The 14,776-nt window shown below is 41.2% G+C and overlaps 2 protein-coding genes across 11 annotated transcripts in view; one reads left to right on the plus strand and one right to left on the minus strand.

Moving 5' to 3' along the window:
• The window catches only part of NF1 (neurofibromin 1), a 393,675-nt gene that overhangs the window by 115,182 nt on the left and 263,717 nt on the right, over positions 1-14,776 (minus strand). The window lies entirely within an intron of this gene.
• Positions 1,187-14,303, plus strand: EVI2A (ecotropic viral integration site 2A). Its single transcript, XM_033922549.1, has 2 exons — positions 1,187-1,313; positions 9,958-14,303. The coding sequence occupies exon 2, from the start codon at positions 9,968-9,970 to the stop codon at positions 10,790-10,792; it is 825 nt and encodes a 274-aa protein (XP_033778440.1). The 5' UTR covers positions 1,187-1,313; positions 9,958-9,967; the 3' UTR covers positions 10,793-14,303.

The following is a 14,776-nucleotide window of genomic DNA, read 5'->3' on the forward strand; positions in this document are numbered from 1 at the left end:
CGGAAAGGATGTAAAGGTAACATACCTTTGGGGAAAAGGTTGGCATGAAAGTAGAAGTGGATCAAGAGTTGAGGGCTGTATGGTAACTGGGTTAGTGGGAATCCCTTCCAGGTCCACAGGAATCCTACAGGGATGGATACAGGCCATGAGGGGTTCCCTTGAAAGTTTAGTACTAGGCAAGCCTACCTATGTTTTCTTTATGCCATGGTTGCCATGTCCTCGCTGATCAGGGGAAGGGACTGGGAGGTTATACCCACCAATCCCCAGGCACATGGGTGTGGTGACTGGCGATTGGTGAGTGCAACTTCAAGCATGCCCCCTGATGTAGTTATTTCTTTTACTTATGGGTATAGGAGGGGATGGAGGAAATTCCAGCAAGGACAGATGGGGAAGGGTTAGATTCCAGTGGTGGTGGAAAGAGAAGGGTTAGGTTCCAGTAGGAGCAAGTAAAATTTTTGTTTCAGATGTACATACATACTGTGAAGGCTCGTTCCAGCCCAATAGAAGCTGGTTCCAGTTAAGCTGGAAGCCCATAGGGAAACAAAGGTTGAAAATATATATAGCTATTGAATATCCGACATTACTCACGGACTGTCATACCTTAGAGCTATATACTTTAATAATGTGAACCAAGCAAGTAACTTCTTTTGGATATTTTTCACTTTTAAAATGGTTCTATTTTTTTTGTATAATTATGATGAAATGATCTGCAAAAAAATTTCATCCATAGCTTGTGTGAGAAAAAAAACATCCTTTCGATATCTGGTGATCTATTTGTTGGACATCAGATATTTGTAGATTTAGGGCTCCTTTTACTAAGCATGAGCTTAGCGCGCCCTAGACCTTAACGTCAGCATTGAGCTGGCATTAGTTCTACCTGCGTAGCACGGGTTTAGCGCACACTAAAATCCTGTGTGCGCTAAAAATGCTATCGCAGCTTTAGTAAAAAGAGCCCTTAGTCTGAACAGCAAATTAGCAAGAAAAGTTTAAAATCAAACTGGGGATTTTTTTTTCTTTGCCACTTCCTGTTCTGATAATGACAAACTAAAACGAGACAGCATTTCTGGTTTGTTGAACTGCTCTGTGAGCAGCAAGGAAATGTGTCATCTCTGTGGTTTAACTTTAAAATAATAAACGATTGGAGGGGGAGAGGGAGAAGCAGCAGAGGCAATTCATATCACAGGCAGAAAATCAGAGCAAGAGTCAGAGTACACTATTATTCTGTAATTATCTATTAGTAGTGGCATCTACACACAAGAAAAGATGAAAGCTACTGTCACAAATTAGTCTGATGGAATTCAATGCTTTTTAAGGTAGGTCACCATTCTGCTTCACTTCTGCCTCAATGCATGTTTTTAATGTTTATTTTTAATATTTTTATATTTAAATGAAAATCTTTATGATGATTATTATTTCACCTGAAAGTAGACAAAAGACATTCTTAAAATCATAAAGCAAATTGCATTTTTGAAGGTTTAAGGCAGAAAAGCTTACAAATAAGCCTACATGACACACACGATCAGGCAGCAAACGGACTAGTAAGTGTTCAGTCTTTTGATGCATGCTACATGCAAGAGGGACTTTATTCTGTTAAATCCATATAGCAAAGATTGAAGAATTGTACAGGGTTAGCATCCCCATTGGAGAAAACTTTTCTGAGAATGGGGGAAGGAAGAAGCCAAGGGAACAGGAATTGGTTGGGTTTTTTTTTGCGATTTCCCAATGATAAGGAAGGAACAAGGAAGAAGGTAGGATTTTCAACGGTGTAGTGGATAGTTCTATCTCTCAGAGGGAGTGTGTGGGAATGAGGTACAGTATATTGTATATGGTATGTCATCACCTCCATATGTTCTCCTCTCCTTTTTTCCTCCTATCTCACACTTCCCCTCTTTCAACCCTCCCCTTTCTTAATCACTTCTTACTCTATTCTATCCCCTAACCCTCAGTCTTACAATAGGGTACAACTACACACAGAGACACACATCTAGTCTCATTATCACTGAGAGCAGGAAGCATCAACATACATATTCATCTTGTAGGGTATATCAGTACACATCTTACCCAGACCTGCCAAGTCGCCTGCTTTTCTGGGTTTTCTCCCGCACTCCCACTGAGTGGTTTCTTTATCTAGTAGCAGTAGGAGACACCTTCCTAAAACATCTCCTGATGCCGCTAATCTGTGACAGTAGAAGATGACATTTTTTGAAAGTGGTTCCTGCTGCACTGGATGGAAATACTTAAAAGAACACTCGGTCCCTCTTGTGCAGAGGTACTTGTTCAATAGCACTGAGCTAGAGGAGGATTGAGAGCTCTTGGCGAAGGAGGGTAGTCTGATGGGGATTGAAAGAAGAATGGCCTCTGTAGGTGAAAAGAATAACCTTGTCTCACTACTTTGAGGACAACAACAATGCATTCACCTGCAAAGAAAATGCTATTTTACCTCTATGTTATGCTATATCTATACTGAAAATGCTGCAATTTAAACCACCCTATGTCCATTAAGTCTGTATTTTTAATAATAATATAATAATAATAACAACTTTATTTTGTGTACCGCAATACCACAGCAGTTCAGAGCGGTTTACAGAGGAAGAAATTGTACATAGACAGCGATGTTACAGAAAAAGACTTTCAAATTACATTAGCAAGTCAAGAGTAGTCAAGTATATCTGGAGGCATTTCAGAGATACAAGAAGGCAGGAAGGGAGTCAGAGAAATTTATCAAAGAGATAGATTTTAATTGATTTCCTGAAGGTTTGGTAGGAGGGTGCATTTGAAATGAGAGTGGTTAGACATTTATTCTATTTGCCTGCTTGGAAAGACAGAGATCTATCAAGGAATCTCTTGTAGATACAGCTCTTCAAGGATGGGATGGCAAATAGATAGGCACTACGTGTGCATGTGGTGCCTGGAAATTCAAAATGTTGCGATAGGTAGATTGCGGATGAACCTGTTAAGGTTTTGAAGCAGAGGCAGGCAAACTTGAAGATGATCCTTGCCTCCATCGGCAGCCAATGCAGTTTTCTGTAATACGGGCTTACATGGTCTGACTTTTTGAGACCAAAAATGAGACAGATAGCAGCATTCTGAATGACTCTCAATCGTTTGATGGTTTTCTTGAAGGATCCCAAGTATATGATATTGCAGTAATCTAAGATGCTTAAGATTAATGATTGAACCAGCAGTCGAAAAGAGAGGAAGTCAAAATAGTGTTTAATGGTGCGACGTTTCCAAAGGGTGCAAAAGCATTTTTTAACCTGGCATTAGTATGGTCTTCAAAGGTCAGGCATCGGTCCAGGATGACTCCAAGTAGTAGAATTAATTGGGTAATTTAACCTGTTTAATTTCAAATTTAAGTCTGTATGTTACCATGTTTCCCTGAAAATAAGACCTACCCCGAAAATAAGCCCTAGCAGGTTTTTCAGGGTAAGTCTTAATATAAGCCCTACCCTAAAAATAAGCCCTAGTTCCAGAATTCGCTGGCAGTTTCCCTTCCCTCCCTTCCTCGTGAAGCAGAATCCTTGAGCGAGCACCACCCCCCCGAGCACCCGCACCTGCCATGCCGCCAAACCCCCTATCCTTCCCTCCCTCCCATCTGAACCCCGCTGACCACAAGCGAGCCCTACATACCTCCCTAAGCAGCGTCGGGCCGGCAGCACTCTAAACAGGCTGCTTCGGCCTTGGCATCCGTGAATTCACTTTGCCGCTTTACTGATGACATCATCAGTAACGCGGCAGAGTGAATTCACGGATGGACAAGGCCGAAGCAGTCTGTTTAGAGTGCTGCTGGCCCAACGCTGCTTAGGGAGGCATGTAGGGCTCGCTCGTGGTGGTGGTGCTCGCTTAAGGGTTCTACTGCACAAGGGATGGGAGGGAGGGAGGGAAGGGAAGCTGGGCAAGGGTCCTGCTGCACAAGGGATGGGAGAGAAGGGAAGCTGGGCAAGGGTTCTGCTGCACGAGGGAAGAGAGGGAGGGGAGGAAAGATGCTGCACATGTGGGGGAGTGAAAGAAAAGAGGAAGAATTGGGGAGAACAAACTAGGGGAATGGGTGACGAGATGGCAGATGAAGTTCAACGTAGAGAATGACACGGTGGCGGTTACCCGTGGCTAGCTGCGTTTAGCCGCGGTAACCCGCCAAAAGGGTGACCCAAAAAAATGGTCACCGCAAGTTCGGGGACAAGGCCATTCGTAGCACGGGGCGGTGAACCATCTGGAACGCGCGGTGAACAAGCGGCAGCCCACTCTCTCCCGCCGGCCGGCCGACCATGCATCTCCCTCCCTCCCTTCTTTTCCCTTACCTTTTCTTGTTAAAACACGCGTTTTCTATAAGGCTAGGAGCTGTATTACAGCCAGAGCCTTGAAGTCAAGTCGCGTTGCACACTGGAAAAAGTCTCCTCTGACACAACTTCCTGTTTCCGGTTGCATCGGAGGAGACTTTTCTAGCCGGCAACCCGACGCGACTTCAAGGCTCCGGCTGTAATACAGCTCCTAGCCTTATAGAAAACGCACGTTTTAACAAGAAAAGGTAAGGGAAAAGAAGGGAGGGAGGGAAATGCACAGCTGGCCGGTGGGAGGGAGCTGCTGGACTGCTTGAAGGGTGCTGAGGGTGGGGGGATGGAGAGGAGAAGACGCTGAAGACGGGGATGGGGCTGGGGTGGTGAAAGAGACAACAGGGCGGTGACGGGGCGGTGAAGGGGATGGCAGAGACGGGGACAGGGCGGTGACATAATTTTTCCCCGTGTCATTCTCTAGTTCAACGTTGAGAAATGTAAAGTACTACATGTGGGAAGCAGAAACCCGAGATACAGCTATACGATGGGAGGGATGTTATTGAAGGAGAGTACCCAAGAAAGGGACTTAGGGGTAATGGTGGACATGACAATGAAGCTGAAGGCACAGTGCGCAGCGGCCGCTAAGAGAGTGAATAGAATGCTAGGTATAATCAAGAAGGGTATTACTACCAGAACGAAAGAAGTTATCCTGCCGTTTTATTCGGCGATGGTGCATCCGCATCTGGAGTACTGCGTCCAATATTGGTCGCCGTATCTTAAGAAGGATATGGTATTACTCGAGAGGGTTCAGAGGAGAGCGACACGTCTGATAAAAGGTATGGAAAACCTTTCATACACTGAGAGACTGGAGAAACTGGGACTCTTTTCCCTGGAGAAGAGGAGACTTAGAGGGGATATGATAGAGACTTACAAGATCATGAAGGGCATAGAGAGAGTGGAGAGGGACAGATTCTTCAAACTTTTGAAAAATAAAAGAACAAGAGGGCATTAGAAAAGTTGAAAGGGGACTGATTCAAAACGAATGCCAGGCAGTTCTTCTTTACCCAACGTGTGGTGGACACCTGGAATGCGCTTCCAGAGGGAGTAACAGGGCAGAGTACAGTACTGAGGTTCAAGAAAGGATTGGACAATTTCCTGCTGGAAAAGGGGATAGAGGGGTATAGATAGAGGATACTGCATAGGTCCTGGATCTGTTGGGCCGCCACGTGAGTAGACTGCTGGGCATGATGGACTTCAGGTCTGATCCAGTGGAGGCATTGCTTATGTTCTAGAAGGAGAGGAAGGGAGAGATGATCATGTACATACCCCCAAAATAAGACCTAGTGCATTTTTGGGCCTAAAATTAATATAAGACACTGTCTTATTTTCGGGGAAACATGGTATGTCTATACTGTAAATGGTGTAATCTAAACCCCACTATGTCTGCCAAGTCTGTATTTCTCACTAAGGTTTGTTCTACTTATATTATGAGTTTACTCTTGTAACCTGTTCTGGGCTCATTTTGGGAGGACGGGCTAAATAAATGATTTAATAAATAAATAAGGGCCCAATACTGGTAGAAAGTGAGTAAGACAACCTCCTATAGGGAGAATTTGAGGAATAGGCTGTATGACGCTGAATAGGCTCTCTTGGATGAAGTCAAAAAGACTGCTGAGATTTTTATTGAGTTTCAGTCTGGGATTTCTGAGTCCTTTGTTGTTTTGAATGTCTCTGTAGAGGATCTCTAGAGGATTTAGATGTTGGTACATACCTGCATTTGGGATAAGAAGAAGAATGCTTAAGATTATAAAAATGTTTGGAAGGTGACTTTGAAGATGATAATGTAGTCATTGAGTTCCAATGCCTCTTTATTTTTAGGGTGGTTTCTTCAATCTTATCCCTAAATAATTAATCTCCTAGACATAGTATATTGGCTAAATGCTTTTGGACATTAGCATCTAGGTCAGATACCAGTAGCCGGTGACCCATCAATTGAGCGCAGGAGAAAAACGCTCCAACAAAGATGCGCCGACAATTGCGCGCAGGACTTATGCGTGCCGCTGGTCCCGCCGCTTTAAACCCGTTACGTCAGCGCTCCCCCCCCACCACTACATGTACAAGTCCTCGCGCTCCCATTGGGGGGGACCCCCCACTACACTGAAAAACTCAATATGTATATTTCAGAGGAAAGGAGGGAGAGGGGAGATATGATAGAGATGTTTAAATGTGGCATAAATATGCATGAGTTGTGTCTCTTTATTTGAAAAGGAAGCTCTGAAATGAGAGGGCATAGGATGAAATTAAGAGGTGATAGGCTCAGGAGTAATCTAAACAAAAAAATTTTTCCAGAAAGGGTGGTAGATGCATGAAACAGTCTCTTGGAAGAGGTGGTGGAGACAAAGACAGTGTCTGAATTCAAGAAAGTGTGGGATAGACACATGGGATCTCTTAAAGAGAGGAAGAGATAATGGCTAATGCGGAAGGGCAGATAGGATTGGTCTTTATTTGACATCATGTTTCTATCTCCCTCTAAACCAACTTTCGTATTTGGTCATGTAAGGATGGCAACAGTATTGTGGTAGTCATTGGTACAGATGATGCAGGATGCGTCAGGTGTTGGTGACCTCGATGATGATGCATGCCTCAAAGTGACACCACTTGAAGAGAAGGTGATCTTGCCTTGGTGCATTGACATTTGAGATGTGCCAATGGTGTAGACGCTTGAGACAACACCGAAGTGTACATGGATGGGGAAGAGAATTTATGTTTCTTAGCCTTTTTAACTGATTCCCTCAATGAAGGCAACACCGATGTACAGCTGTTGAATGTGGTGCTGATGCTTGTACAGGTACCAATGCTGAAGATGGTCTATGGATGTTGGCGTTAGCAGAAATGTTTGATGTTCCTAAAGGTTCTTCAAAAAGTTTTTCAAATTGGAGCTGACGAGCCTTAAGTGACCTCTTCTGTAGTTTATGGCAGCACAGGCAAGAATCATGCCAGTGCTGAAGACCTAAGAACTGGGCACACCAATTATGTGGGTCAGTAACTGAAATGGTCCAGTTGCACCACTTGAAGCCACTAGAAGGTTTGGACATCAAAGGAAAAACTATTGATGCAAAATCAAAGGACTCAGTTGTTCAGGATGGTCGAGTAGATGTAATATTGAAAAAAGGTTGATGCCCCCGGCCTGAAAAACAGGCTGAGTTGAGCCTGAAGGCCCCAAAATAAAAAAATTGGTAAAAAGACAAATTTTTTTTTTTTTTTTTTTACTAAAGTTAAGGAAAAAGAGAAGAAAACTAAGACAAAAAACTAACGGAAAGGAACTTGAAGGAATAATTTGATGAGCTGGAAAAAAACACAGCTTCTCAGCTCCATGGAAAACTGAGAACTGATGGTCCCACGAACTTATGTTGGACAGGAAAGCACCATCACATGCATGGTACAGGTGGTCTCGAGACTTTTCAATCTTTTAAAGTTACAGTAAACTTCTGCACTGTCTGTGCCAGGCTCTGTGGATGATGTTACCCATATATGAGAATATGTGCATGCCCTAGGACAACCAGAATTCTCCATAGTCCAGTGCTTCCCCTGTGTCCTTACCTCTCCCCTATGTCCAGCATATCTTCCTTCTCTCTCTCTATTCCTTCCTTCATTTCCAGCATTCACCACAGTCCAGCTTCTCCACTCTGCATCCCTTTCCCTCTTTATCCAGCATCTTCTATCTCCCTTCTCCCAGCCATCCAGCATCTCCCCTTTATCTCTGTGTCTTATTCCCCCTCTTATGGTGTTCCAGAATGCTTCCTCTGTGGCTTACTTCCCAGCATGTCTAAAATAATCTCTCTCCCCCCCCCATATCTCATTTGGGTTCTTAACACCTCCACAATAATATCTCCCTTTTAACCCTCTTATTTCCCTCAACAGTTCCTTTCTCTAGGACTGCTCACTCAGAGACCTGAAGCAGCAATAAGATGACAGGAAAGAATAGTGGGGCCCTCTACCTTTGCCTGAACTGATGGCTCTGCAATATGCCATCCCTGCAGAAACAGAAAGCTTGTGTTGGAGAAGGTGGGATGCTGCAAAGCTGTCAACATGCACAGGAATTTCCTTCTTGCCTTCTTCTCATTACTACAGATGTCAAGGGGTGATCTGGTGGCAGTTACAGGGACAGCTATGGAGAGAAATAGTTGGGAGAGATTGTGGTTTTAGGGACAAAACCACCCCTAATTCCAATAGCCTGCAGAAACTAGCGCTTACATTGGCTGGTGTTCTGTTCTCTTAGTAGCTGGCCTCTCTTTATGAAAACTGGCCAAGCTAGCTTAATACTGGTTTGTTGGCAACCCTACATTGTAATTGTAGGGACTGGAGGTCAATTCATTTTGACAAGTACAGCTGTTCCAGACTCTGGAAACATTGCCTATTCCTGGCCCCATTCCTGTGTCACCTTACTCCTGAGTTATGAAGAGGGAAGGAGGATGATCTGAGCAGTGAAAAAACTCAGAAAGGAGGGATAGAGAGAGGAAGACTTCTCAAATTGAGGCTGGGATCTTGGTTGAAATCTTCAAGCTGTAGGAGAAAGGAAGGGAAATAAAGACAAGATGGATAAAGACAGGATGGGCAAACCCCATCCCCTTGCTCCAGGAGTCAAAATTGATCTTGTGATAGGAAAAGCATAGAAGGCCAGAAAATCTTTTTTCAAGAACCACATCCAGTCCAGGGATCATCATTTGTAAAAGCTTTTCCAGTGAGTCATCTACTTCCATGATCATACTGTCAATTATTTCCCTTGTAAGCTATACTTACATTTAGCTGAACTTTCAAAAATCTGACTATTTACTTATGTTTGAGGGGATGAGAGAGAGAGAGAGAAGAGAGATTCTACAGAAAAGACACACTGGTGCTCAAGAATCATGCTCTGATATTGTGCCCTATATATAGGTTTGCAAAGGAGTTGTGATACTTTACAGATTTCAAGTGAGATGTTTGGTTGCCAATGGAAACTGAACCAAGATGGGGAATCTGGTTAACAGAGGTAGTATTATAATTAATCTTCCAATTATTGAAACTGAACATGCAATTCATAGGATGTGATAACAGTGAGTGCCACAATTAAGGAGTTGAAAAGAAAATCTATAGATTTAGCAATTTAAACAATTTCAAGTAATATTTCAGAAATAATTATATAATCATTACACGTCTGTTTTTTTAGAAGGAAGTTTTAAGTGCAACTAAAAATGGTATAACCCTCTCTAAAATAAGATGATTTCAACTACATTCCATATTCTGGGAGTAATAATATAGAAACATAGAAACATGATGGCAGATAAAGGCCAAATGGCCCATCTAGTCTGCCCATCTGAAAGTACTTTTTCTGTTCCCCTTACATCTCATACACTCATTGTATGTATCTCGTTGTAAACATCTCTTACTTCTTGTTGTAAACAATTTTATAATAGTTTAGATACCAAACAGTAAATGCTGAAGTGCAAATCAGGGTTTCCAAAACCTATCTTGGGTTCCTCTGTGGTTCCTCAGGTGAGATTTAGGAAGCCCTAGTCTAAATGCATTTATTTTAGATGTACTTCAAAGTAGCTGTAAATGGATTTATGACATTATTTTTTTCAGAGCTATTTACAAAAATCTCTAATATATATCTTACAATTAATTAAACCTATTTATACTCCCTTAGGTAACAAATCATGAAGATGAAATTGATGAAGCCACATTATCAGGGTCTCATGTTCCTGATTAGGATCATATTTTTGCTGTTCATTCAAGTGCAAGCAAACTACACCAATTACTCCTCAACTTCAATTCTCAGACAGTGGAACTCCAGTAGTACAGATGCAACCAATGGAAACTGGAATATCACTGAAGTCAACAGAAATCTCAGTACTTCCTTAGTGTATGCATCAGAAACGCCACAATACAGAGACCTCTTTGGAAATAAATCTTTGCCAGCTTCAGAAGTAAAAACAGTAGCTATCTTCCAACATTTATCAACTGAATACAAACATTTGGTATCAACCCCAACAGCAAATGTAACTCCCAATGCTCAAACTTCAGTGATTACAAGTAAAGGAAATACTGCATGTGCAGAAAACTTCAGCAAAGAACAAAACAACAAAAAAAGCACAATGACCTGTGTGATTATCATAGGAGTGCTTGTTCTTATTTGTACAGCTCTGTTGATATCTACTGTAGTTCTGGCAAACCAACTTTCAAACCTCAAAAAATCTATGCAAAGCAAGCACCAAGCTAGAAGTAATGGGGATTTTCTGATTACTACAAACAGTGTATGGCCACTTGGGTTAGACTTAATGCAGAAAAGATCACAAACATTGAGAGAGGTCAGCTTGACGATGGAAGATTTACCATCTGAAATACAAGCAGAAACTAAGGATGAAGCTGAGAAATCTAACAAAGCAGAAGAGATGAGTAAGGGCAACCATAATTTGCTCAAAGATGAAGCAGGAAATCAAAACATGAGTTTGCCTGCTACTAGTTTTCTAATAGAAATCTAATATAGGATACTATTTCAAAGTGGCTCACTAAGAAACTATATAAAAACTTAATTACAAATATTAATATTGTCTCTCTCTCTCTTATCTATCTATCTATCTCACTACCTAATGCATAATCCGCTTATAAAAATGGGATAATTAACCTGTGGCAATTTTGTCAAGGTATTAGTCAAATTCAGTGTTTCTCAAACTGGTCTTGCAGTACCTGCTACAAATCTAATTTTTAGGAGACTCATAAAGAATATGCATGCAACAGAACTTTATGCAATGGAGATGGTGCATGCAAATTTCTCTCATGCATATTCACTATGGAAATCATGAGAAATAAATGAGCAGGGGAGAGACAAGATGGCGTCGTAGTGGAAGGACGCTCTCCTCCTGCCAGAAAAGCTTTTTCTTTGTGGTATAGCTCTTTGAGCGAAAAATTTGGTATGCCAAGAGACGAGGCAGGGTGGCTGCTTCAGCCTGACACCCGGAACCTGCCTTAACGAGACAAGGAGTACTCACGAGTTTCTTCACATCCTCACCTTGGGGCGATCCTGCTGAGCCAGATGCGAAGGAAGCGTCGGCATTAGGAAGTGAGATTTTGCTTAGTCCCTTGACACCTGCGCCTCCCTTGCAGCTGCGAGAGAAGAGAACTTCGGCAGCAATGTCGGCAGTGGATTCCTCACTGCCCCCGGATCTATCAGGCTCGCCGGCTTCACCGGAACTCATGGCTGGAAGAACTATAATCAACGGAGTTCCAGCGGAGAGAGAGGAATTACCAACATTATAGCCCCTTGTTAGACCCGCTGAGGTTATTTTGGACACCATTTGGACTACTTTAAACTCCCTTAACAAGGTATGTCTGGGAATCTTTCCTCTTGTTCAGGCTCAATCCTTGAGGTTAGAAAAATTTGAAGAGGACTTGAAGTCCCAGGGAGAAAAAGTCAATATCCTAGAACAGTCGGTGCAGGGAATAAAATCTACTACTGGAACTATTCTACAGGACAAACTTCTGATGTAAAAAATAAAAAAATCTTGAGAATTATACAAAAAAATTGAATTTAAGATTGCTAAATTTCCCTAAGACACTGACTATGACACCTAAAGAAACTTTTTATAAGTTTCTGAAAGAAGTTTTTAAATATCCCGATAATGGACTGCCTCCTCTACATAAAATTTATTTTTTGCCAGCTACTCAAAAAAAACCAAAAAACAAACCTTCCTCTTTTGACCCTGAGGTTATTCCTCAGGCAACGACAGCAGCTCCATTAGATATATTGAATATATTGGAGAATTCTCAAGAGGAAGTCATTTTGTATTCAACGCTTGTAACATTTGTATTTCATCAAGATAAAGAAGCACTTCTTCGCCTTTTTTTTTTTTTTTTTTTAGGTTGAAGGAAGTTATTTTTCTGAACAGTAAAATTTCAGTGTTTGCAGATGTATCAAGAACTACACAGACAAGAAGAAAAAGATTCCTGGAAATGAAAGATAGCGTGAAAGCAAAATTTCAATTATGATATCCTTGTAAAAGTATGATCTATTTGGATTAGAACTCTTATGTATTTTATGAGCCCTCCAAATTACAATTCTTTCTAGAGGGGAAAGGGGTAACTTCGAAGATTGTCAAGAGTGAGCCTTAGGGCTCCTTTCACGAAGCCGCTTTAGCGGTTATAGCGCATGCAGCTTTTTAGCGCCTGCTAAACCCACGCTATGCGGCTAGAACTAACGCCAGCTCAATGCTGGCATTAGCGTCTAGCGCGGCCGGCAGTTTAGCACATGTTAAACCGCTAACGCGGCTTCATAAATGGGGATGTGTCACTACCTTTCTTAAAAGCTGTTTGCTTATAGTATCATTCCTTCTGATTGTGAATTTATCTCTCTCCATAATGAGGACTATACAAGAGTACTAATATAGTGAAAGAAATTATTGATTTATTTGTTTATAATTTTTTTTTATTTTAATGTGTAAGACTCTTGCTTTTGTTCAATATGTATCTTATTGAAATATGAATAAAATGATAAAAAAAATAAAGAAATAAGCAAAGAAATACACCAGGATCAGAAACATAGGAAACTGTGGTCAACTAAACAGAAAATGAGGAAGAGAAGATGAAAAGGAAGGGTAGTAGTAAAGAAGTGGTGCTGTTACATTGGGCCCCAGAGTTGAACACCAGTAGCAGAGGACAAGATGATGCTCCCGACAACATACAGAATGAATAAATCCAGAAAGACTTGAGGGGGAAAAATAGATTCTGCAGCCAAACTATACCTAAGAAAATACCCAAAAATCTTCATTTTGGAGGGAACTACAATTAGAGAACAATTATAAATTAAGATTTCTGAAAAGTTTAGAAATAATAATCCTTCCCCCCCACAATTTGAAAAGATATAATAATGGCAGCTCAAAGTCATTTTGTAATAAGTAATGTGAAAAAAATATGTTTCCCCCAGAAAATCAAACTGTCCTTAAATATTATAATATACATTATAGTACTAGGTGCAGAAAACTAAGACAGCTCCAGTCATTCTGTAATAGGAAATGAAAATCAAACTGTTCTCAAGAAATACTATAGTATACTATACAACATAATACTAAGTGCAGAAATCTAAATAAAGTATCTTATGCACAGTTCAAACTACAGGCCACTTAGCACCTATATATCTTGGCTTAGCATGCCATGGGAATCAAAGAGCAGCAAATCCAATGTTCTCCAAATGAATAAAGGCAAAATATGTACCTGATGTCTTCTGAATAATCCACCTTGGAGATTGTCCTTCTGAAACAATCACAGACACTGGCTATAAGAACATAAGAAGTTGCCTCCACTGGGTCAGACAAGAGGTCTATCTCGCCCAGCGGTCCGCTCCCGCGGCGGCCCATCAGGTCTGTGACCTGTGAAGTGGTTTCTGACCACTTCTATAACCTACCTCAAGTTCTATCTGTACCCCTCAATCCCCTTATCCTCCAGGAACTGATACATTTATTTACATGTTTCAAATTGGTGCAACACAAAAGGAATTAGGATTTGATATACCGCTTGGATAAGGTGTATTAAGCGGGTTACAATCAAGTGCTCAAAGCATTTTCCCTATCTGTGCCAGCAAGCTCACAGTCTATCTAATGTACCTGGGGAAGTGAAGGATTAAGTGAATTGCCCAGGGTCACAAGGAACAGAGCGGGGTTTGAACCCACAACCTCAGGGTGCTGATGCGGCATCTCTAATTACTACGCCACTCATGTGGACTAGCCCACATGAAAGCAGCTGATACAAGCACTTATAATCAGAATTAATTACACATCCAATATGTAGCTTTGGAAAAATCCTTAATCTGATTTCTCTTCATTGTTCAGCTAGTTTAAAGCTCTACTTATGTCAATTGTGTCAAACCTGGGCTGAAGAAATAAAGATTTGATTGTGAAAGACATTGCAAAATTGCCCCATTCCTTTCATAATAAAATCATTTCCTATATTTTTTACAGTTCATATTTGAATAATTTTGGCAAAATTGCTTACCTATAACAGCTGCCCTCCTATTATTGGTTCTCTCACATGTGGATGCTATCTTTGAATGGATCCCAGACCTGACCAATGTCTATCATTTCTAGAGTTTTCAGGCTCTACTGAGCATGTGCTGGGTCATGTACAGCCTTCAATCAATTCTGCCTTGCAGAAGCAAGATGGTTTATGACAGACTGATAATTTACTATTCTCAGAAAATGCTTGTTATAAGTAATTTTGCTTTCTCTGAGAACAAGCAGGATATGCAGCCCTCAGAGGTGGGAATACCTACAATTGCTATAGAATGCTTTCAATCAAACAAAAAAAAAAATTTAAAAAAATACTCCCAAACAATGACAAAAGATTTTTTGTTGTTGTTGTTGACAACAAACCAATTTTACATTTTTAAACCTTCTTTCAAATGAAAATTGGGCCCTAAGAAGGATGGGCTTCTGAAAGACCTTATGAAATAGGTTGACTAAACCAATTGTCATCAG

Source organism: Geotrypetes seraphini, chromosome 15 (genome assembly GCF_902459505.1).
Source record: "Geotrypetes seraphini chromosome 15, aGeoSer1.1, whole genome shotgun sequence".
Classification (NCBI taxonomy): domain Eukaryota; kingdom Metazoa; phylum Chordata; class Amphibia; order Gymnophiona; family Dermophiidae; genus Geotrypetes; species Geotrypetes seraphini.